The 24,348-nt window shown below is 44.0% G+C and overlaps 3 protein-coding genes across 3 annotated transcripts; 2 read left to right on the forward strand and 1 right to left on the reverse strand.

Moving 5' to 3' along the window:
* The first annotated feature begins 2,988 nt into the window (after positions 1-2,988).
* Positions 2,989-4,053, forward strand: LOC102706041 (NADPH-dependent aldehyde reductase-like protein, chloroplastic). The gene has a single exon (XM_006662346.3). The coding sequence runs from the start codon at positions 2,989-2,991 to the stop codon at positions 3,862-3,864; it is 876 nt and encodes a 291-aa protein (XP_006662409.2). The 3' UTR covers positions 3,865-4,053.
* A 3,793-nt stretch (positions 4,054-7,846) lies between these two features.
* LOC102706324 (plant intracellular Ras-group-related LRR protein 8) lies at positions 7,847-13,014 on the reverse strand. The gene is made up of 10 exons (XM_006662347.3): positions 12,766-13,014; positions 12,573-12,667; positions 11,900-12,058; positions 11,056-11,166; positions 10,863-10,963; positions 10,110-10,247; positions 9,690-9,738; positions 9,515-9,580; positions 8,419-8,538; positions 7,847-8,099 (listed from the first exon to the last, which is right to left on the reverse strand). The coding sequence occupies exons 1-10, from the start codon at positions 12,929-12,931 to the stop codon at positions 7,977-7,979; spliced, it is 1,128 nt and encodes a 375-aa protein (XP_006662410.2). The 5' UTR covers positions 12,932-13,014; the 3' UTR covers positions 7,847-7,976.
* A 5,251-nt stretch (positions 13,015-18,265) lies between these two features.
* Positions 18,266-20,566, forward strand: LOC102710732. Its single transcript, XM_006661763.3, has one exon. It carries the CDS (start codon positions 18,383-18,385, stop codon positions 20,306-20,308), a length of 1,926 nt encoding a protein of 641 aa, XP_006661826.3. The 5' UTR covers positions 18,266-18,382; the 3' UTR covers positions 20,309-20,566.
* The last annotated feature ends 3,782 nt before the right edge of the window (positions 20,567-24,348 follow it).

Here is a 24,348-nt window from a genome sequence, read left to right on the forward strand (position 1 = left end):
GCTATTAAAATTGTATTTCTTCAGGGTAAGGTGTCATGGATCTAGCTCATGTCTTGTGCCATTTTGTAAGGAACCAACATTATGTCAGATTTGAATTATCATCTCCATGTTTTCGTTTTTGTTTATGCTTATAAACCAAAATTTGAAGTTGATTTTGGAGTTCTTTTATCAAAGTTTATTTTTCAATCTTAGCTGTTAGATCGCTAAGAATACGTATATAAAAGTTTTATTTATAAACTATTTTTTGTTTATAAATACGCTGTTTCCTTGTAATATTTAGAGAGGACCACCAAGGTGAACGTCAATCTGCATTATTGTCTGCAGTCGTTTTTTCATGTGGATAACCTGAAGTGCAAGAAACTAAGGAACATGGCTGGTATTTTAGAAACTGCAGTGCAACATTTTAGAATAACATATTTGCACGTTTATAGTATCATTCATGTAACCTGCTGAACAAATTAATACATACACATCGTATATACATAACTGAAGCGTCAGAAAATTAACTGACAGCCTACATGATTGAAGACTTGGAAGTTTCGTGGTTGGCAAAGATGGAAATTAGAGGCAAGGTATGGTGGATATGCCATGAATTGAGAGGTGGGAGAACTTTTGATGTCATTCGTTGTTTGAATTTGTGGATTCAAACTTTTGTTTGGAGTTGAAGAGCTCAGCAAGTTCACGAAACCTGCTGAGTTTCTCATGTCTATGGTGGTGGGATGCTTCAGGCCTTGTTCGGTTAATCCCTAACTCGGGTGGATTTAAGGGAATCAGGAAGAGATTTATTTCACAGCTATTATTGTGTGGAATTATTCCCCTTCAATTCTCTCTGATCCCTCCATCTTGAGGAATAACCGAACAAGGCCCTCAAAAGATTGAAGAAAGAAGTTTTGTTGTATATGAACATGAGGGTACGGAGCTAGCCCTTTTCATTGGGGTTAGGTAACCCCGACAAAACTCCTAAATTCTGTACTAAAACATTATTTCTATCTATGATTTTATGGTTCACAGCACTATGCAATAAAGATAACATTAGAGAGATTTGGGGCTTACTTCATCTTACATGCATATATAGAATATATACTCCTATAGTTAAACGTACTGCTAAATTTTACTATTAATACGAATTGTGAAGTAATGGACTATCAAAGTAAAGTAAAAGCAGTAAGCTTTGCAGTTGAAAAGAAACTTCATATCCACGGTATAAAGAGAGAGTAAATGAGAGTACGTCACAACTCTCATAGCCAGATGTTGTCATTTTGCATTTTATTAACCACTGTTTAATCCCTTTTTTATACTACAATAGGCAGTAAAAAAAATTTCGAAAAATATCTGTGCTCATACTCAAAAATGTTTATACCAAAGAAGTTGCAAAATTTAACGAAGAGACGCCTTAGCTCAAACAAATATTTTGTAATAAAATAACACAACACTATAACATGATGCGAGTCACGCGAACGTGTAACTTCATACGCTAGTTATGATTAACTGTAACACTATCTCTAACACTACCAACCACCAGTACATATCAACCCTAGATATGGCCAAGCTCTTAACGTACGTAGCCAATAATATCTTGTTGTTAGCCGCCGGCCATACGTTGATTAGAAAACTCCAACGCCTGCGCTGTGGCCTTATTTGCTGATCTCATAGAGTCACCGAGTCCATGCGCGGATGTAACGTATATGCGAGCTATCACCCCTCTTTTTCCACGTTTATAAGCTAAAATTTAAATTTTTAATTTTAAATTATAGTTGACTTTAAGATTTTTCATCAAAATTTATTTTTTAGCCTTGGCTTTTATAAAAGCCAACTATAAATACGTATATAAAATTATTATTTACGAATTATTTTTTATTTACAAATATGTCGTCATGAAAAAGCAAAACAATCATCCCCATACATCACTGAGGGCTCTAACGGGACAAAGATTTTCTTTTCATGTACCACCCATTATATACTTGTGATTTTAACTCATTGTAAAAAAGTTTGAAAAGTATTTCTTCCGTTTACTTTCTGGCATTGGCAAAATTCATATATGTGCTAATGAATCTAGACACATATCTAAAATATATACATTGAGACATGGATGAATCTATGTAATGCCAAAAAAAATCTTATACACTAAAACACATGGAATACTAAACTAGTACCATTGGTTACGATGATTTCAGGTGTATGCATAAATATATAAGGCTAAATTTGACTACAACTACAGAAATAAAAATTAACACAACCAGGTAACAAACAGTACTTGTGGAGCACAGATAAAATTTATTGTGTTTATTTCTTGATGTGTAGATATAAATTAGACATGCATGTTTGTGTAGTAGCTTATTGCATTACAATTTACCTTATTAAAATTTATATGTATATGTATATATATATATGTATATGTACCCCGGCCCGGATCCACGTGGAGCAAAGAGAGATGAGAGGAAGCATGGAGCAGGAAGAAGACGAGGAAGCTCCACAAAGAAGACAATTATTTTCTCTTTTTGTACTTCCTTCATCCATTTTATTTTAGAAGATCTTTTAGTACTAGATTACAGTAACATGTCTATATTCATTTTAGTCGTACGCAAAAAAACAGGGACAGCCAGGTCAAAAAAGAAGAAAAGACTTAACTATTTTTCTTTCCGTGGTAAAATTGAATTCAGAACCTAATTAAGACTGTATCTTCCTGTCACTGCAGACGTCGGAATTTATACTCCAACTGTACCTAGATGTTTAAGCTGTTGATTTTTTATAAACATTTAATATTGGTCTTATTTAATTTTTTAAAATATATAAAGTTATATATATATGCATAAAAATATATTTAATAATAAATAAAATGATATAAAATTATTTAATAATTACATAAATTTTTTGAATAAGACGAATAGTCAAACACGTATAAAAAAATAGCATCAAACATCTAGGGAGGTAGAGAGTAGTTTCATTTTATATATATATATATATATATATATATATATATATATATAGATGCCAAGGTCAGTCTGCAGCTCAACAAAACACGTACATACAACACGCGAACATCAGGTGCACTGCGTGCGAGCCATGGCCGCGCCAGCGTCAGCCGTGCTCCCGCTCGACGGCCGCGTCGCGCTCGTCACCGGCGGCTCCCGCGGCATCGGCCGCGAGGTGTGCGCCCACCTCGCCTCCCTCGGCGCGCGCGTCGTCATCAACTACGCCTCCAACTCCGCCAACGCCGACGCCTTCGCCGCCGAGCTCAACAGCGCCTCCCGCGGCGGCGGCGGAGGCCCGGTGGCGGTGGCGGTCCGTGCCGACGTGTCCGACCCGGCCGCCGTGCGCGCGCTGTTCGACCGCGCCGAGGAGGCGTTCGGCTCGACGCCGCGCATCGTGGTCGCCTGCGCGGGCCTCCTGGAGCCCAAGTACCCGTCGCTGGCCGACACCACCGTCGAGGACTTCGACGCCATGTTCGCCGTCAACGTGCGCGGGACGTTCCTGGTGTGCCGGGAGGCGGCCAACCGCATCCCACCCGCCGGCGCCGGCGCCGGCGGCCGCATCGTGACGTTCTCGTCGTCCATCCTCGGCACGCTCCTGCCCGGGTACGCGGCGTACACGGCGACCAACGGCGCGGTGGAGGCGATGACGAAGATCCTGGCCAAGGAGGTGGCGGCGAAGGGCGTCACGGCGAACGTGGTGGCGCCGGGCCCCGTGCGCACGGAGCTGTTCATGGCCGGGAAGGACGAGGCGTTCGTGAAGAAGGTGGCGGAGCGCTCCATGGGGCGCATCGCCGAGACGACGGACGTCGCGCCCGTGGTGGCGTTCCTCGTCAGTGACGCCGCCGCCTGGGTCAACGGCCAGGTCATCAGGGTCAACGGCGGCTTCGCCTGAGCGCGGCTCTCTCCCATATATACGCTGGTGTATATTTTTGGAGTGTTGAAATAAGAGGAGCTTTGGCATGAAGTGTGGCAGTCGTGCAGTGACATAATAAGATATGAGTATTAATGTATGTTTGTGTAATAATATAATGTCCAGTGAGCAATAATACCCTCTAGTGTGTACTTTGGATGTATATTTAAGTTTTGTTCTAATTACTTTGTCTATACTGTTTCATATTACAAGACTTTTTAGGTTTGACTAGATTCATACATGTCTTAACGTATATGTTTGTATATATGTCTAGGACTCTAGATTAATTAGCATATAAATGAATCTAGACAATGTCAGAAAGTTATCTTATAATATAAAACGGAGGGAATAGCTATTTCCTCAATTTCCGTCGGCACGAACGTTAAAAGTTTGTAAAATTTTAATAATCAATACTAAGTAATCATTGGTAATCATATTGCTCGTTTTAATACCATTTTCAGCTTATGTGTAGAGCGGGGGGTCTTAGTCATTTGTTTTGTTGAAAAATTATGTAATTGTTTTTATTATTTTGTAACTTTATTTGTCTTAAAGATAATTTAAGTGTCGGTTACATTTTTACATATTTTGCGCATTGAAACTTTAAGGTTTTAAAATTTTGCAAGAAACCAGATATTGTTATTTAAAAAAAGGGGTAGATTGTAGTTTGGATCGGGTATTCTTTACCAAATTTTCACATTAGACCACGGCTCAACAAATAAATCTTTGCGCTCATCACCAAGCAATTTTACCTCTTGTTTCAAGTTGGACCACCTCCACCTCCGATTCTAGCGATCCACCGCATCGGCTTTTGCGTGCATCGACACAAGCTGCATCTACCTTCGTCGATGCCCCTCCTCCGAAACACATTTTCTCCCGTCTCTTTCTTCTTTAGTAGTGACAAAGGCTCCCATCGTTTCGCTTTTTAAAAAAACAACTTATTAGTAACTGAAAAATATTTTTTGTAAATCGTTTATGTGTATACCCATAGCAATTTAAAAGCAAATGATGTAAAATAAACCATGAATAATATAAAATCAACTCAAAAATTAAACTTATTCAAATTTTTACTTATAAGCAGAAGCAGAAATAAAACGATGGAAGCCAAAGATGAGGTCGCTAGGGGAACCGTCAAATCCAATGAAGACGAGCCTAACTATGGCTTAAGTTTCCCTGGCCTCGTACCGCTGGCCTCAACCTCCATCATGACATCTTGCATGATGATGGGAGGAGAGGATGTGGTGGAGGGCATATGTACGTGTGGAGCAAAGGAGAAGCGACTCTATACACCATGGTGGAGAAGAGGAAGAATAATTGTTGTGCACAATGACGAAGAAGGAGAAGAGAGGCATAGAGAAAACACTAGTGTTTTCTATCATGGCAAATCAAAGTAGATGTGGAGCAACAACTAGAGAGTGCCTATGCTGGAAGAACTCGTTGTCACCATCCCCACTAATAGAGACGAGAGGACTAATGTTGTTTGTCATGGCAGACCAAAGTAGATATGGAGCGGCACAACTAGGGAGCACCTATGCTAAAGGAACTCGTTGTCATCATCCCCACTAACAGGGATGGCAATGGGTCAAGTCAAGCATGTTGTCGGTATTATAGGAACTAGGGTTCCCTCACCAGTGGATCATGGCGCCTCAAGACCAGCGGTGCACCCCCAACAAGGGGTGGGCCACCCTAACCCCTCCATGAAAGAGTGGTGTGCCTACTGGGTCCCAACGATAGGAGCTCACCTTGGAAGGCCTACAAGGCTCTAATTAGGGGTGGACAGAAAGCTCGTGGCTCGTTCGCTCGCTCGACTTGTGACAAACTCGGCTCGGCTCAACTCGACTCGTTTTATTTTTCTAACGAGCCGAGCTAGCATTTTAGCTCGTTAGCTCGTTAGAGATAACGAGCTAGCTCGAGCTGGCTCATGAGCTGCTCGCGAGCTTAACGAGCTAGACCAAAGACACACGATTCACCGACATTCATTGATTCGACCGTGGAATGCATGTGTTTAGTACTTCATAGTTCACCATGTGATTTGTTGGTTCAAACTTTAATATTTAAATACAATTTCATATGATTTGCATGTTTGAAATAAAAATTTGCTTGTATAACTTATTGAAAAATTGTTTAGATTAACTTTTTATATATAGCTCATAAGTCTAACGAGTCAGCTCGAGCTTTATAACGAACCGAGCCGAGCTACGTTTTTAGCTCGTTACGATAACGAACCGGCTTGAGCCGAGCTAAGCCGGCTTGTTATCCACCCCTAGCTCTAACATACCATCGACCACATTTAATGCTAGGCGCGTGTGGTGCCAAGCACACGCAGCACCAAGCGTTGTTTGCCCCACGCCACAACGTTAAATGCAACGCGAAGACACCTGTCATTTCTTAGGTTTCTTAAGTAGGTATGGAACATAGGTGTACGCTAGAGTCCCCTCAATCCTATTACCATCACCCAAGTTCATGATAACTTACGCAACTTAGCCGAGCTTGGTGGTCACCTAATATCCGCTGTCACAGGCCAATGGGGGCCACCGATGAAAAGTCCAATGGTAAGCGAAGGGTTACTTGCTCTGTCTCTACCCTAGAAATGTGGCTAGAAGAGGACCAAATGGACCTCGTGGGACTTTCACTAGCCTCCAGCGACGCTTGTCCCATCACAAGTCTCATCAGCGGGAAAGAGCATGCCCATTAAATGGCTACCCCGAAGACACAAAACAGAGTTAATAAGATCATGTAATAGCACATTCCTCAGCTAGAACTAAACCACTACGGTATCCCCTTGACACTATAAAAAAACCAAACCAGGAAGAAGAGGTCGGAGGAAATAAGATAGACTATGTGGGGGTGTTTGATCCCCAGGGACTTTTTTTTTAAGTTCCTGTCATTTGATACTAATTAGAAGTATTAAATATAGACTATTAATAAAACTCATCTCATACTCTATACTATTTAGCGAGACGAATCTATTGAACCTAATTAATTCATGATTAGCAAATGTAATGCTACAGTAAATATTTATTAATCGTGGATTAATTAGATTTAAAAAAAATTATCTAATGAAATAGCATTTATTTATACAATTAGTTTTATTATCAGTTTATATTTAATACTCCTAATTAACATCAAACATCCAATTTGACAAAGGACTATAAAAAAATCTCTAGATCCAAACAGCCACTATACTAATATACTAATATAGAGAAACAAGCATTCGAGAGCTAGGGAATGAACATGTCACAAGCTAAGGAAACTCTCAGCCACTGAGAGTACTCCCACTCATACATCTTCTAGTACACACAAAACATAACAGCACCCATGGTAATAGGGTATTTCGCCTTTATGTGACCCGAACATGTATATTCGTTTTGTCTATGTGATTTCTTCACGCCTTCTCACGATTTCTCCTGCGCTCCTTCAACACATGAGTAGAGCACCCCTACACTCCCCACCCCCCCCCCCCCAAAAAAAAAACAAAAAATCCATGCCCAATAGGGTTTTGGTACATAGAACTCTGTGTCCCTCAGACACAAGTATGCCAAGTGGATATCCAATGGATTTCACATGAGTAAAATCTCAATAGATACATTATGAACAAACAGCAACAATCAATAAATCATAAAATTATAACCAATGGTTTAAAAGAGCAATGCAAATTATTACTAAGCTAGCATAATTTCATCAAAATACAAGATTTTAATGTGCCAATGAAAAATAGGTATAAGAGATTGACAAAAATTAACCTCTACATAAATAGCAGACCACTAGGTTTTTGGGTTGGGGGCAGACATGGCTACGAACAAAAAAAATTACGCCTATACCCATACACATGCCCATCATATACCGACATATTCCCAAACCTGTGGTCATCCCTACCCAGGGAGCTTCCCTGTTACTCCAGCGGACATGTGGGCCACTAGTCACGTGGACCCCTAGTCAAAATTGCAAAGGATTGATAACAATAGCAGACTTTAAGTGAAAGATTGAGTTAGAGGCAGTCCAATGTGACACTTTGATAATAATGGTTGGACTAACCAGCAATTTACTCTTAAAAAATAGATGAAGCACAGATACACAATCTTATCCAGATAGATTATTTATGAACGCCTGCGATCGTCATCTGCACCTTCATCGAAGACACCTGATGATCCCACCCGGAAATCGAGTTGCTTTTGATGTTTCTTCCTCCGACGTTCGTCGAACTCCTCCCAACCATCGACCTGTTTTGGACAGTGGAAACTGGCGTCAGCAGTGGAAAACTGGGAATATCTCTATCAGGAGCCACAATCAGGCAACAGCAAATAAAGGTACTTATCAGCCAATTTCACAACGGGAGCAATGTATATGACTTGATCAACGTGGTATCCATAATGGGGGTCCCAAAATGAAACCAGCTAGCTATACAAGAGATTGATTACTCAATTCTCCAAGTCTAAACATTTGCTCGTTGGAATCTTCGTTCCACTAGAGCACTGACAATAACAAAGTAGCAAAAACTAAATAATTGTGGAAGGGTTTAGTCACTTAGGGGGCTTATACCTGCCGAAGAACATCGTTTGTGATTTCAGTGCCATGGAGATCAAGTGTAATGAGCAGCCGGCACTTTGTGAAAAATGCTGAAGGTAGGGATGTGAGACCATTGTTCCTTAGACTCAAAACCTGATAGAAAATGAAGTTTTTAAGAAGCAAGGAGCATTACAAGCTGATCTCAGTACAGTGTAACTGCTTATTACACCCATGCAAGACAAAAGAAAAAGGACTGAATGGAAACAAATACTCCCTCCGGTTTTTTTAGACGCCGTTGACTTTTTTATTTACGTTTGATCCTTCGTCTTATTCAAAAAATTTTGTTCAAATATACAAAATTATAAATCATACTTAAAGTTACTCTAGTAATAGACCAAATCATAATAAAATAGTCAATAATTATATAAATTTTTTGAATAAGACGAAGGGTCAAACATAGATAAAAAAGTCAACGGCATCAAACAAAAAAAAGTCGGAGGGAGTATGTAACACAACAGAAGAATGAATAAACCATCAGCCCTGACGTAAATGATATGAAAAGTATGAGCAGCAAGGTAGTTTTTGACCAAGTTTAACTAGCCATCCTCTAGTTTAATGATATGAAAAGTATGAACAGCAGGGTAGTTTTTGACCAAGTTTAACTAGCCATCCTCTAGTTTAATACTGATGTCGTGCAATAATCATATATACCAAATAAATAATGGATAATAATGACTTTCTCAACTCTCAAGTTAAAAACCAAAACTAGTTTAGGTTCAAATTGAACCTACAGGCTACATGGTACTACAAAATTACATGGACTATTTCACGCTGACAACTAACGTCTCAGGTTTGTTATATGGAGTTTCTATTATGCAAAAGAACAGTGGACCTGCTATTTAAACACCCATGTAGATTTAACATCCTTATAGTTGGGGATTAAGTGTGTTGTTGTACCATCTTAAATCAAGGGTACTAGTAATATCATCAACAAGATACTGTATCATGATTGATGAGCCCCTTAGGCACATTTTTTAATGTTAGGAGCAAGATAGCTCAGAAGTATGCATGTAGATTTAGTCTTCAATTAAGGAATATATTTCTCCATGTCTGGCATATAGGCACATACCTTGAGATTTTGAAGGTTTCCAAAAGCCTCTGGCAGTTCAGCCAAAAGATTTGAAGACAAATCAACCTAATGAAATTCAATTATTTTATGAACAAAAATTGCCAGGTGTAAACTCAGAAGAGCTAAGTTCGCAATACGTCCTAGAAGAATACTAAAACAGAGAGAAAGCACATACCTCGTTGAGAGATTCACAGTCTCCTATAGATGAAGGTAACGAAGATATCCTGAGAACAAGTGAAAATTGTAGCAGTGCCAAAGATCAGGATACCTTCCAGTTCTCAGAACAAAAATAATTATGTAAGTTCTCATTGAAAGTATTAGATAAACCAAATTTATGGCTTGATAGAATGTATTTTCTTTATAAGTTTTGCTATTATAGAACTGATCACAAGTCGAAAGTATCTACCACCAACTAGATTAATCTCTCTTGATGTAACTTCATATTGCTTCACTTACGGTATACATCAATTTAGTCAGGCATATATATATGAGCACAAAGTGTATAAATTATGATGTAAGGAAATCAAAATATGCTGACATGATGACATCAATGAGTTACTAGAGTTCAACAAACTAGTGAGTTGTAGCACAGTACCTATTATTACTTGCTATCAGAATCTCCAGATGCTTCAGTAATCCTATTTCAACAGGTAAGGTCTCAAGCCTGTTATTTGCAATACGAAGTTCACGTAGATGAGTCATCGAGCCCAAACTTGAAGGTAAAGCGACCAGCCTGCATGGCAAATTAGAAAGTTAGAACATATCATCTAGCCCTCCTGAATGTTAAACAAGAACAATAGACATAAAACTTCCTAATGCAATCTTTAACTTCCTAATGCACAAAGATCGAAGGTCTACAATGCCTTCCCCAGCCTCCTTTGCTGCTACTGTGGACAGATTACTCTGATATTGCTGACCCAACATGACGATGTTGTTGTCACAAGATAGGAAACTTAAGGGATAAAAGGAACAGCTTGCACCACATAAACCATTGAGATAAACTGAGCACCTCAAGGTTTCTCCAGCTATTCAAGATAAATTATCAGCTTAAGATACTATGCATTGCTACCTTTTTCCTTTCAATGTATGAATCTAACTATTAAGTGGAGGACAAAATATTAGTTGGTTCTCACCTACATCTTTGGCAATGATCGAGTGAGTAAATCAAAGAACATATATAAGAGTCGGGAGCAAAAACATTTTAGCTTAGTGGTTTTCACTATCGTAGAAAGAGCACAAAGAGAATACCATTTCAGGGAAATGTAAAGGGTTGTTTATATTCACTGGCAAGTGGCAACATACAAATTTTTATAGCATGATAAAACAGGATGTTCAAAAACAAACCTACCGATTCTGGCTTAACAACAGAACTGTCAATGTTTGAATACATATTAGACCTTCCCAGGAGATGTTCCCATCGGCTATATCATTAGCTGTCAGGATCAATTTCTACAAGATGAAAGGATAGTACTTTCAATTATATTTCCTTCTGATTGAAAGAAAAAAAATCCTCAATCAACATGTTGGGAAAGAACAATTACTTGTAAAGATTTCAGAGCAGCAATTTCCTGAGGAATTGCTTCAACAGAGTTGTTACTAATATCCAGTACTCTAATGGAAGAACCACAACCCCATACTTCTTCAGGCACTGCCTACTCAAAAAGACAACCACAACATAAGTCCAAAAATTCAACCAAAAGTGAATCGTGTGTTAGACAAACAAATGTGTCAGAAGCAGCAAATAAAATTCATTCTGTAGAAGCAATGGATGGTTAACCAACTAAACGGTCTGCTTAATCACGTGGTGATGAATAATAAATGTCTGATATGCATTAAAAGACCTGATACAGTGGATAGTAGCAGTCAAATGGCTGTGCAACAAATCAGTCTCTCAACCATGATTCATGAATAGCATTTTGCAAACAGGTACAGTAAAAAAGTCTCTTCAAGACTACTGTACTATCTCCTAGAGGCTATGGTGACTACAAAAGTACACAGATAATAACTGTATTATTTATTAAAAAGGTTTAAAAAATAAAAAAATTTCCATAAGTGTACAGATAATAACTGTAATCATATGTATCTCTTTCCTCACCAACAATTGGCAGTTTTGGCACAGGCACTTAAAACTGTTTTAGGTACTCCCTCCGTTTCACAATCCCTCCGTTTCACAATATAAGACTTTCTAACCTTGCCTAGACTCATATGGATGCTAATGAATCTAGACATATATATATATATATATATATATAAATTATATACATTCATCAATTGATGAATTTAGACAAGACTTCTTACAATACAAAACAGAGGTAGTAGAAGGAAAAAACAGCTAAGTTGATTTCCTTAGTTTAAAAATAATATAAGAAAGTTGGAATCAGATACCTTCAAGCTGGAATCAGACAATGCAATAATACCAGTTGATTTCCAGCGTTCCGGTCGGATTTTACTGACATTTGTATCTGACTTCTGTGGTTGGGCTTCCTTTACATTTGATGCTCTTCTTGGTGCTGGAGCGCTACTATTCTTAGTGATAGGGCCGTCCTTTTGGAAAGTAGAGCACATGTAAGTTCAATGCAATGAATGAGACAAGAAATCAATTGTTTCGCACTTTCGCTTATAACAAACATAAGCAAAACGGCATTTTAGCAATTTAAAAAAAAATGTGCGTAAAACTTTTGCATATGTGTTCATATCGTTTTAAAAGCAAATGTTGTAAAAAAAACTACGGTAAAAGGAACCCTCAAAATCTACTTCAAAAATGTAAGCTTTGAAATTTGAATTTTGGCTTACAAGCATAAGCGAAATGATGGGGTGGTCGACTTCTCACGCTGCTTTAGCATTGCAATAAGAATATGGCAGAACTAGAGACTGTGTAGCCATTTCGCCCCAAACATCACAGTGAACGAAATCTCAAGGATGAAGATGAGCTCACCACATTCACATAAGTTCACCCCCAAATCGAAGTTTTGCACATGACCTACCAGGCCTCACACCACATCCCCCCCAAAAAAATTGCTAAAACCTGAAGAAAATAGGAGGGATCGAGGCGAGTTACCCCTTGATGGAGCCCCTGCGAGGCGATGAGCATGACCTTGGATCCGTCCCCCACCTGCACCGAGCACAGGCTGGCGGCGTCCGCGAGAACTTTTCCTGCAACCCACATGGGAGAGAGACCGAGAGCGAGAACGATGAGGAATCCATGACCAGTGGTGGCCAGGAAGGTTAAGGGTTTGGGGGGGAATCGGTGCCTTTGCAGATGAGCCTCTGGCCGCGGGGAAGGACGTTGGTGAGCGGCTGGAGGAGGCGCTTCAGGTCGGCGACGGAGGCCGAGGCGGGGACCTCCACCGGGATGGTGCGGCCGCCGAACTTGACCTGCACGGTGATGGCCCGCGGCGGCGGCGGCGAGCTCTCCATGGCGGCCTCCCTCTGCAAGATCGAGTGAAGAAGCCAAGTTGTTCTTTTATGAAACGGAGAGAGTATTATTGTTCGTTTGTAATATCCCGCTTGGTTTTTTGATTCATGAAAAATTAGAAGGGAGAGCGGAGGCCAGAAGTATTTAGGGTTAATTTGATCCATGCCAACGCAACTATACATATTCATTTAAGTATTATTATAATTCATTTATTCATAGACATACTACTCAAATTTTACAAAATTAAAAGCATATCATCGTCGTCATGTTTTTCATCTTCTCCCTCAATCTGCACGTAGAACCAACATGTTAGATTCATCTTCTTCCTTTTTTTTCAGCTTCATCTCGTGAAAGCTTGAAACCGAAGCAGCAAGAGAATGAAGGGTAGGGCTAAACCGCTGAAGCATGGTGAGTTGAGCCTCGACTCGTGCCCTAGCCAGATCCGCGACCGCTTCAGTCACTCAGCCACCGCCAAGTCCTACGACGTCCAAGCCGCCGCGCAGATCTACTTCAGCCTACACCATTGCTTCCGCCGCCCAGCCACCGCTTCTCGGAGCGAGGCTCAACTTCCCGAGGCTCACCCACTACTTCCGCCGCTCGGTCACCGCTAAGCCCGGCGATGTCCATGCCGCCGCGCTCGAGGCCCACCACGCAGGTCCACGCCGTGGAGACGGAGGCCGGTGGAGGTTGAGGAAAGTGAAGATTGAAAGGAGGAAGATGAATCTAACATGTGGGTCCCACGTGCATATGGAGGAGAAGATGGAAAACGTGACGGCGATGGCATGGTTCCAATTTTGTAAAATTTGAGTGACATCTTTATGAATAGACGAATTGTAATGGTATTTATATGAATATGCATAGTTGTAATGGCACGGATCAAATTAACCCAACCACGACAAGCATTACGATTTACGGTGGTCTACGTTATATAAAAATTAAAACCATCTCGTTTTTGCTACATAGCGTATATCAGTTTATCGCCGTGTAAAGTTTTACAAAATCACGCTATTAATCAGTTTAACTGGCTACTGTAGGAAGATAAAATGGTAGGTGTATATAACTTTTTATATGATGTGGGAAGCAACTTATAAATCCAATATAATTTCATAGGTCATATTTTTAATTAAAGTGTGGTTTTCTGAGACTATACTATTTGCCATATGTAAAACCCAGTGGTTTTCTAAAACTTAACTCAAAAAAGATTATTCGGCGGTATCGGCTCATTTTTTATCCGGTTTTCTAAAACTCACATGTCAGTTTTTTATCCTCTTTCCTTCTTTTCTCTCCCTTCCCATCTCTCTTCTCTCCCATGCAGTTGGCTCGCTGCGTGGACAGCGGCGGTCGGCGGGCTGGGGGCGCCGTTGACGACACGGTCGTGCTACTAGCAAAAGTCAGGTGCATACTCCTGGTCCGGCAGCGACGGGTGGTCCATGTCACGCCCAGAAATTCCTCACACGAATTTCTGAACTTAATTGTGTATTAAATCCCTGTCCAGGACCAGCCAGGGTACACAAAAAGACAATGTTGATTACATAACCATCGTTCTTAGAAACAACTGAAAATTACACTTATTCTAGCGGAAATGCAGCGGAAAGAAAAACAAAGGGGTAGACTAGCTCCAGCGGGTACGGCTCCAGTCCACAGGCAACACTTCGACGGCGGAACAGCTCACTCCTGAGAGGCACCTCCATCGGACTCTGCTTCTAGCTCTGGGTTGGGAAAGTTAAGCAAGGCTGAGTACAAACCACCGTACTCAACAAGTAACACGGACAAGGGGAAAACAAATGATGCATAGGGATTAACAAGGACAGGCTAGGGTTAGTTGCGATAAAGCAGCAATTTAAATAAATAACAGAGCTTAAAGAATAAAGGTAATTAAATACAGTGAAGCATAAATAAAATAAGCAGTTGTAAAATACCACAACACTGTCCAACGTTACACCACGTTGCGACAGGCCCAACCACTACTCAACGTTACACCACGTTGCAGTAGTCCCAAGTGATACCAGATTTTACTCAAGTTATTAGGGTTCACTAATCACAGTGAAGCTGGGAGTTCGCCCGTAACCGTGGGCACGGCTATTCGAATAGTTTATACTCTGATCAGAGGTGTACTACTGTACCCACAAGACACGACTCCACTACACTTGAACGTGCGCCGACATACCACCACGGCATACCGGAAAGGAGACCGTGATAGGACCCGTTACACAACCCTCCCTATTTAATCGTACCACACTTCAGGTTTCACCCCCTCCTTTACACCAAGTCGGGCGGTCCCCTCTTGTGCCTCAGTAGATCCGGAAGCAGGAGAAGCTTTCGTTACACCACGATTGCCCGTCCATACTCCATCACGCCTACCCTTGCCTGGGTACGTCAAATAGTTCGAAGTCATGCTTCAAATCCCACCTTACCCATTTCGGCATGTGGTTAGCACTTATTTACTTCCAGGGTTTCCCGTGAACCGGTCCTTAATTACCATGGGTGCGACTCTCGAAACCATGCACCCACAGCCCACCATTATCAATATTTTAGTTGACATTAACCCGAACCGGGTAGTGAATCATTATCTCGGCTATCCAGAATTAAGCATAATTATATGTGATCCCATGAGCTATTTGTTCTAAGCATGGCTAAGCATTAACCTAGGCCTGACTCTAATCAAGTTACCCCTGGTCCAGCAACGAACAAAGTTGGATAAACAACGGCATAATAACAAGGTTTACCCGAAAATAGCATAAAGTAAGTATTTTAATTAAAACAATGCATATTTGAAATAATAAAGCGGGGAATTTGCAATAATGGGTTCAATATGTTCAAGGATGAGTGTCACTTGCCTTGCTCTGGCCCTTGGGGAACTTCGGCGACGATCTCGAAGTAAACCGGCTCTTCGGCGGGGTCCGAATCTAAGCGACAAAGCACAAAAATAAATAAAACAGGCACAAACTCTACTGAAACAGCAAAAGAAACTATTTTTAATGGATTCTTGATAATTTTATGAATTTAATGAAATTTGAATGGACCTAAACGGAGACTAGATGAATTACTTATGAATTTTAGAAGTTTTCTAGGTTTTTAACTAAACAGAAAAGTCCTAAATCAATTATTGCGCAATTAATGGGGCTGCTGACGTCAGCGAGGAGAGAGGGTACTGACGGCTGACAGGTGGGGACCACCTGTCGGTGAGAGAGAGAGGGAATGGGCGGCTGACACGCGGGCCCGGGGAGCGACTGACGAGTGGGACCCACTCGTCAGCGAGAGGGAACAGAGAGAGCGCGGCTCGGCGGACGGCGGCGACCGGCGGGACCGGCGGCAGCGCGGCACGCGCGGGCGCAAGAGACGGCGGCCAGGCGTCGGCGACGCGGAGGCGACGACGACCACTGTGGCCGACGGGAGCGGCGGGCTTCGGCCTCGTCCGGCGACGGCACGCGACTCGGCGGCGGTGGCCGGAAAGGGGGAAGAAAGAGGGGAGGTGGGTGCGGAGGCTCACCGGCGGCGGCGAGGGCGCGGACGGGTCGGCGAGACCGAGGCGAAGGTGGCGACGCGGGCGGGTGCGGGAGATCGGTGGTGGCGGTGGAGATCGATCGGCGGCAGCGACGGGCGAGACGCGGCGGCGGCCGGGCGACGAGGGAACGCGCGGCGCCGAGGAGGCTCCCTGGTGACGGCGAGGGTGGCAACAAGCCGGCGACAGAGGGACGGAGGTGGTGACGCGGCTAGGCGGCGACGACCGGTGACTGGTGGCGAGATTGCGCGGCGGCGGCGAACGGCGGCAGCGCGGCGGCGACTCGAGCGACGATGGAGAGCGAGCGACGGCGCGCGGCGACTCGGGATTTATAGGGTGGCGGCGACCGGCTAGGGCGGGCGGAGGTTGGAGACCGAGTCGGCGACGACGCGGTCCCGGCGGCGGCAGTTGCGGCAGCGGCGGTTGCGGCGGCGGACGGAGTCGGACTCGGCGCGGGCGCGGGCGCGGCGCGGCGAACGGTCACTGACAGGTGGGCCCCACCTGTCAGTGGCGCGGGAGAGAGGAGGAGGCGGCGCGGACTTCGCGGTGCGGCGAGCGGGCGAGCTGGCGACGGGCCGAGGCCGCGGCCCAGGCGGGGGCGCGCGCGGCGGGCGGAGGGAGGCCGGCTCGGCGGGGCCGGCCGAGCGGGAAGACGGGCCGGCTCGGCTGGGCCGGCCCGGGAAGGAAAAGAAAAAGAAAAAGAAAAAGGAAAAAGAGAGAGGGAGGAAAATTGGACTTCGGCCCAATTTGAGAAGGAAGGGAAAAAGAAAGGAAAAGGAGAGAAAAAGGAAAACCCCACTTTTGCCGAGTTTTAAATTAATTTGTTTGGCCGAATTTTATACTTCTGCAATTTGAATTTAAATCTTGTTAGTCGATTTGCGAGCCACGATTTAATTGAGTTAATTCCTTTTAGAGGGATTTTTCCTGAGCTAATTAAGCCAATTGTTATTTACGGATTTCTTTTTACGACTTAGGCTTAGGACGAAACTCCGGGTGTGACAGTCCATTCGTGAAGAAAGCTATAGAGAGCAGCAAGAAGAGGAGCTCAGCCGGCTCATTGCATTCATCGTCCTCTGGCTCCTTCACTCAGCGATCGCCGACAGTCCCCTGCGCACCCTAGCTCGGCAACTGCTAGCCGCCGCTGCCCACCCTCCCCCTCTCGCGCCGCCGTTTGCCATCCGTGCCTAGCTTGTCTGTTGTTGCCGTGCGTCCCCAGCCCGCCAACCGTTGTTGCCGCCCATCCCTAGCCTTGCCCCACCACCCTACGCTTCCCAGCTAGTCGGCCGCTGCAGCCTGTCCCCAGCCCGCACGATGATGTGAGAAAGCTCACCGTCGCACAATTCCAATGGCTCAATTTCCTCGTCGACGCTGACGCCTTCGTTGCCATCCGTGCCCCAGCGCTGCCCCCCGCCATCACCAACGCTGTCCCCCTAGATGCATGTTAGATAACAGAGAAAGAGAAGAGGAAGAAGAGAGAGGGGAACAGAGAGAAAAGAAAGAAAGAAAGAAAAAGAAAAATAGTACTGAGTGATTTTTGTAAAATATTTTTTGTGAGCTAAAGAGATGCACATTTCTGGTTTTAGAGTTAAGGAACCTCACGCAAACTCGAAGTAAGTCAAGGGACCTGTGATGAACTTATTCATTTATAAGGACAACGTTGTTTAGAGGGCCCAATGCCGGCCCATCAAAGCCCGGAAAAACAGACCGGAATCGCCGGGCCTCCACAGTCAACGGGCCATCCGACCGCACCATCGCCGGCGACCGCCGCAAGCAACCGCGGCCTCATCCCCATGGCACAAACAAAAACACCCAACACTGCAGTCACCCGCACGCTCCCCTTGTCGGCGACTCCTCCTCCCTCCCAGTCCCAGATCCCACTCCCACCTCCACTCGCTCTCACTGCCCCAGTCTCCGGCCGGCCCCGCCGGCGAGCCCAGATCCGCGCGGCGGAATGCTGGGCCGGGCGGCGGCGCTGCGGTGGCGCGGCGGCGGCATCGGGATCGGGATCGACGTCCGCGCGGCGCTGCGGTCGGGGGGCAACCTCCTGTTCGCGCTCTTCGTGGCGGCCGTCCTGGCCTTCACGCTCCTCGCCGCGGTGCACAGCCCCGACGACCCGCTGCTCCACCCGTCGTCGCACCAGCTCACGGCGTTCCTCACCTCGGCCACCTCCAACTCCACCTTCCTCGCCGACGACTCCGTCCTCCGCACCGGGGAGGACTTCGCCGGCGGGTCCAACTCCTCCGATGCCGCCCTCGTCGCAGGGGAGGCTGGCGGCGTCGTCGCCGAGGCCGTCCCGTTCATCAGGCTCGAGGACGTGGCGACCAAGGAGGAGTCGGCGGCCGGGGCGGCGGCGGAGCGGGCCGTCACCGTTGACACCGACGCCAGCTCGGACGCGGGCGCCGCCGCGGCGGCCGGGGCGGCCGAGGAGAACCCCATCGTCGAGGCGGTTTCCTGCGACACGGAGGCGCCGGTGGACTGCACGGGGGATAAGGATCTCTTCAACCTGCTGATGCGCACGGCGATCGAGAAGTTCTCCGACCTCCACTTCTACCGCTTCGGCCGCCCCGTCGCCGTGCCCGGCAGCCCCATGGAGTGCGACCTCGCCTGGCGCTTCCGCCCTTCCGAGGACACCAACGGCCGCACCACCTACTACAAGGACTACCGCCGCTTCACGCTCACCCGCGACGTCGACACCTGCACCCTCGTCGTCAGCAATGTGGGCGAGTACCACTCGGGCACTGGCGCCAAGCGCAGTGGGCGCCGCAAGGGCAAGAAGGGGAAGAAGGGCAAGCGCGAGGCGCCGGTGACCGACTTTGTGCCGGCCAAGACACAGATGAGGCTCGATGAGAACGCAGCCAATGCAGACAGCACAGCTGCTTCTGAGCCGGTGCTGGTTATTGGTGAAGCTGTCAATGACAATTTACCGGTGGTTGAATCGGAGTCTGATTTCAGCCGTGGAAAGTACCTCATCTACATGGGTGGGGGCGAGAGATGCAAGAGCATGAACCACTATGTTTGGGGATTCTTGTGCGCGCTTGGTGAGGCACAGTACTTGAATCGGACGCTTGTTATGGACCTTAATGTCTGCCTCAATTCTAGGTATACCGCAACTGGCAAGGATGAGAATAGAGATTTTAGGCTCTACTTTGATTTTGAGCACTTGAAGCAATCGGCGTCGGTGATTGACCAGAGCCAGTTCTGGACAGATTGGGGGAAGTGGCACAAAAAGGATAGGTTGAAGAATCACTATACTGAAGACATCAAGGTAACTCCAATGCAGCTTCGTGACGTCAAAGACACACTGATCATGAGGAAGTTTGGGGATGTTGAGCCGGATAACTACTGGTCTCGCATTTGTGAGGGTGAAACGGAGGCTGTTATCAAGCGACCATGGTATTTATTGTGGAAGTCACGGCGACTGATGGAGATCGTGTCTGCCATTTCCTCCCGGATGGATTGGGACTTTGATTCAGTCCACGTTGTGAGAGGTGAGAAAGCTCAGAACACACAGTTGTGGCCAAATCTTGATAGAGATACCTCGCCGGATAGTCTCCTTGCGACACTTAATGATAAGGTTGGAGCTGGCCGGCATTTGTACATTGCAACCAATGAACCTGATAAATCATTCTTTGACCCAATGAAGAGTAAGTATCGGACACACTTCCTGGATGACTTCAAGGATTTATGGGATGAGAACAGTGAATGGTACACTGAAACAAAAGAGCTGAGCAATGGTAATGCTGTTGAATTCGATGGATACATGAGGGTTGCAGTTGACACTGAGGTGTTCCTTAGGGGGAAGAGGAAATTGGAGACATTCAATGATCTTACTCATGATTGCAAAAATGGTGTCAACACATGCCCTGCTTCCTCCTGAACATCCCATGAAGTATGTGCGCTGAGTCTCAAATATTGTGCTTGATATGATATTTTTGGATTACTGTGTATCTTAACACATGTGGCTTTGTTGTAGCTAGCTAGTTCGTATGAGTGTTTCCGCATGACACTGTTGTTGTATTTTATCACCCAGATCAAATTAGTTTGTTGAATTCATGCATCAGCACTTTGTAGTTTGTACTGATTGCTTAAACGAGAAATTTGCTCAATGTGACCATGCTATGCCTCAATTGTGAGGCACAAGTCTACTGTTTTTAGTATCTTCTGTATTCTGATGTAAAATCAGTTTAATCGAACATGAAGATCAGTAAAGTTCCGTTTTTAGATTAGTGTTTGAAAAAACCGAAGTATTTTTTTTCTATGACATTGAAGGTTTTGTATATATACAGAGTTATGATGCACATTGTTTTTCCCCTTCCGTTTTGTGGAGGGGAAGTGCATGTGTACCTTTCTTGTGTGAGCTGAAAACATAAAAGAAGTATTGCTTTGTGAAGATAATTGATTGGGTGCATCTTTTTTTTCCATCTGGGGGTTTTGTACATTACACTGTCATGTTATGCCAAGAACTCTGTTCATCTTGCTTCCAATCCTTAGTAGGATGACGGTGCGGCAAGTTTCTATAGTTGTATTTCTATATTTGTGCCAGCTGACACTCTACTGCCTCTGATTTTTAATGATCGACTCCGTTACTTTTGGATATGCGTTTTATTGTTCATCTTATTTAAAAGTTTCACACGGTATAAAAAAATATAAATTAGTATGCATGTTCAAACGTCACAGAGTTAAACATGAAAAACTAGAGTGTACAGTTTTTGTGACTCGTTGTCTTTCCCTTTTTAGATAATGGGCAAAGCCCGGCCTCTGCATCCTAAGGTGAATGCACACGGCCAATGTGACTCGTTCTCTTGATTCTTCATGATTTGCCCATTTTGTTCGTCAGTTACCTAGAGTTCAATTTGCATTGTCCATCAGTATGGTTTGATTTAATACTGCATAACACAATATTTCATGGTGGCTCTCCTTGAGCGTTTTCATGTTCCTTTGCATTTTTTACCTTTGCAGTCTCGACATCTTCAGGGTTCTGTCGGGTTCATTGCGTGCCCTGTGTTATCTCCATCCATCGGTGATGCACGCTCTTATGACGCTTTGAGTGGGCCCGTAGTACATGGGCCCAGAACGGCATTGTAACTCACGTGCGGCCCATTATCGTTGGGCCCGATTGTGAGTTATACAAGACGACTACAGCCGAGTTCGTTTGTACCCCCATTTAACAATCAGATTCCTCGTTTTTCATACTAACACTTTCCAAACTACTAAATGATAGGTTTTTTACGAAAAAATTATATATAAAAGTAATTTTGAAAATCACATTAATCTTTTTTTATTTTTTAATAATTAATTAATTATATACTAATCTATTACGGCATTTTCTCCGCCGATTAATAACCCTACACATGTAGAGAAGGTGGCCTTTCCTACATTGTGAAAGGAAATGTTTTGGGGTTAACATGTGGGGAATGTCCGGACAAACGGAGCGATGGCACAGTATCACTATAACTTAATGGAGTCGTCTATCCTCTTTTCTATCTTACGTCATATAAAAACCACCACTTTAAATATCACAAAAAAATCAAGTGATTTTGTTAAAAAGATTGTTTATTTTCTCTGTATGCCAGTGCATTCCATCATCCGATGTAGTTATATGGACCTTTCTTTTTTCTCATGAGTCTGAGGTCCATCATCACTTGTTGTATGGATCGTTCTTTTTCTCATGGATCTGTGTAGTTCATCGTGGGCTGTATGTACCTGTTCTAATGCATGGATATACTACTAGTATTTATTTAAGAAAAGAGCGTTAATTGACCTGCTTGACCCAAACGGAAATGGTACTGAATTTTGCAATTGGAACACTGAATTCTACTTGCGCAGTGTGTTTATGCTCTAACGACTATTTGAAAATGGAGTACGATTGCACGAAGGATTAATACAGCTAGTCGACGACTTTGGACACATCGTACGCGCGTACAAAGGCAATAGATCATCGCACGACTTTGCAAGCCCGTGCGCCGCCACGGTTCACGCATAGGAGAATAGTAACGGAAAATAATATGCATACAATCATTTATTCTAGTCTTGATACGATCAAACGTAACAGAAAGGGTAGGAAAGAAACGTAATGGCGCTCGCAGGCCCTAAAACCCAATTAGCAGAGAAACATTTTCTCGTACAAATATTCTCGTATGTATAGCAAACGCTCAACAGTAACATACCATCGTCATCGTATGTGGGACAGATTCAACATGGATGGTAGAACCTCGAGACCCCTAGTCCCCCTATCCTGCTCGACATGGGTGGACTTACCCATTGGGCCCTATGGGTTGGTCAACTGCCGTTGATAGATATGTGCGAGGTGGACGGCCGAACATGGCCCCAAAATTCATGGGCTCCATCTTGCATCCATCAATCTAGTACCACACGATAGTTAGAAGTGGAAACAACAGTACCGTCGCGAGCGGTGAGCCACGAGTCGCATCATCATAACCACTTGTATTCTATATTCATCACCTATCGTTGAGCTGTGAGTCGCATCATCACGACCTCTCGTATTATATATTCATCTCGTATCATTGGACCCTATGGTATTCATCTCTTCGTCTTGCGTCGTCGCTGATGGATGATGCTTTTCAATAGAACTTAAGGTAAGCAATACCTTTTTTTATTTTAGAGTTGATGTTTGTTATATTTCTGCATATTGTATATTTGTATTGAAGAATATATATTTAAGTTATGTATTTGATGAGTAAAATTAGTTTCGTTGGCCATTCATTAAAGGACCCCAATTAGCATTTCGAATAGAAGCCCCTAATTTTTTAAGACGGCCCTTGGGTCAGCCCAATTATGGCCTATGTCATTCTACGTCTCTATGCCTCTATTCATATTGATAATTTTAAATATTTTAGTAGTTTGATCATAAGATTATTAAAACATAAATTTATATTTCATTTAGTTAGCATTTTTTATAGGTGACAACGACATAAATTGAAAGAGTCTTCTCGGCTAGGTTATAATAAAAAGCGATTCATTAAACGGGATAAATGAAAACCCATTGGCTTATCGTGCTACATTGAGAATGGGATTTTTAGGAAAATTGCTTTGGATAAATCGGTACGTCCAAAACGAAATTGTTCCAGAGAGGATAACAAGGTGGTGGGAGTTTTGAATAGGATAATCTGCTGTACAGCATCCCTGATGATGATGATGATGATGATGGGGTAGTACTGCAGCCATGCCTTTTTACGGGATAAAAGCAAGGCTGCGTAGGAATTGAATGAATCTAAGCTAGCTATACCCCGCGAGCGTGAGTGCGATGCGGACGCACCACCACTGTACCGCGTGCACGCGCGATGCACGTATTATTTCACCCCACTTTTTTTTCGCCCCACACGCCTGGCCTGGATTGCATTTTGCACCGGTACTGGGTAGATGGATGGATGGATGGATCATGGGTCGGTCGGTCAGGTGCGCAATAGCTAAGCCTCCTGATTAGCCAGAATGCCACGTACTGTTAGGCACTTAGGCTGGGCGCTGATGTGATGCTGTACATACAGATCACAGCAAACTTGATTCTACCCCCTAATTTGCTCGTTTCTGCTTATACTTATAAGCCAAAATATGAATTTATGACTTTAAACTTTTAGCTAATTTTATGTTTTTTATTAAAAAAATATATTTTAAGAACATCGGTAACAATGCATATATAAAAGTTTATTTATAAATTATTTTTTAAAATACACCGCAATTTTGGTCCGTTGATACGATGATCATAGCATGGAGGTGCAGTGGTTGCAGTGCGGCATCACGTCGTGTGCTGATCAGTAGTGGAGAGGCGTGTGATCCAGGGTCCAGGCATGCGTAGCTAGGTCGTTTTCTGCCACCGGTTTCTCCCCTGTTTGTTGGGTCGACGGACCAAGTACGTACGGACTCCTGGTTCAAGGGCCCAGTCCAGCCCAGCAGCCATGA

The sequence above is a fragment of the Oryza brachyantha genome, chromosome 10 (assembly GCF_000231095.2).
Source record: "Oryza brachyantha chromosome 10, ObraRS2, whole genome shotgun sequence".
In the NCBI taxonomy this organism is placed as follows: Eukaryota; Viridiplantae; Streptophyta; class Magnoliopsida; order Poales; family Poaceae; genus Oryza; species Oryza brachyantha.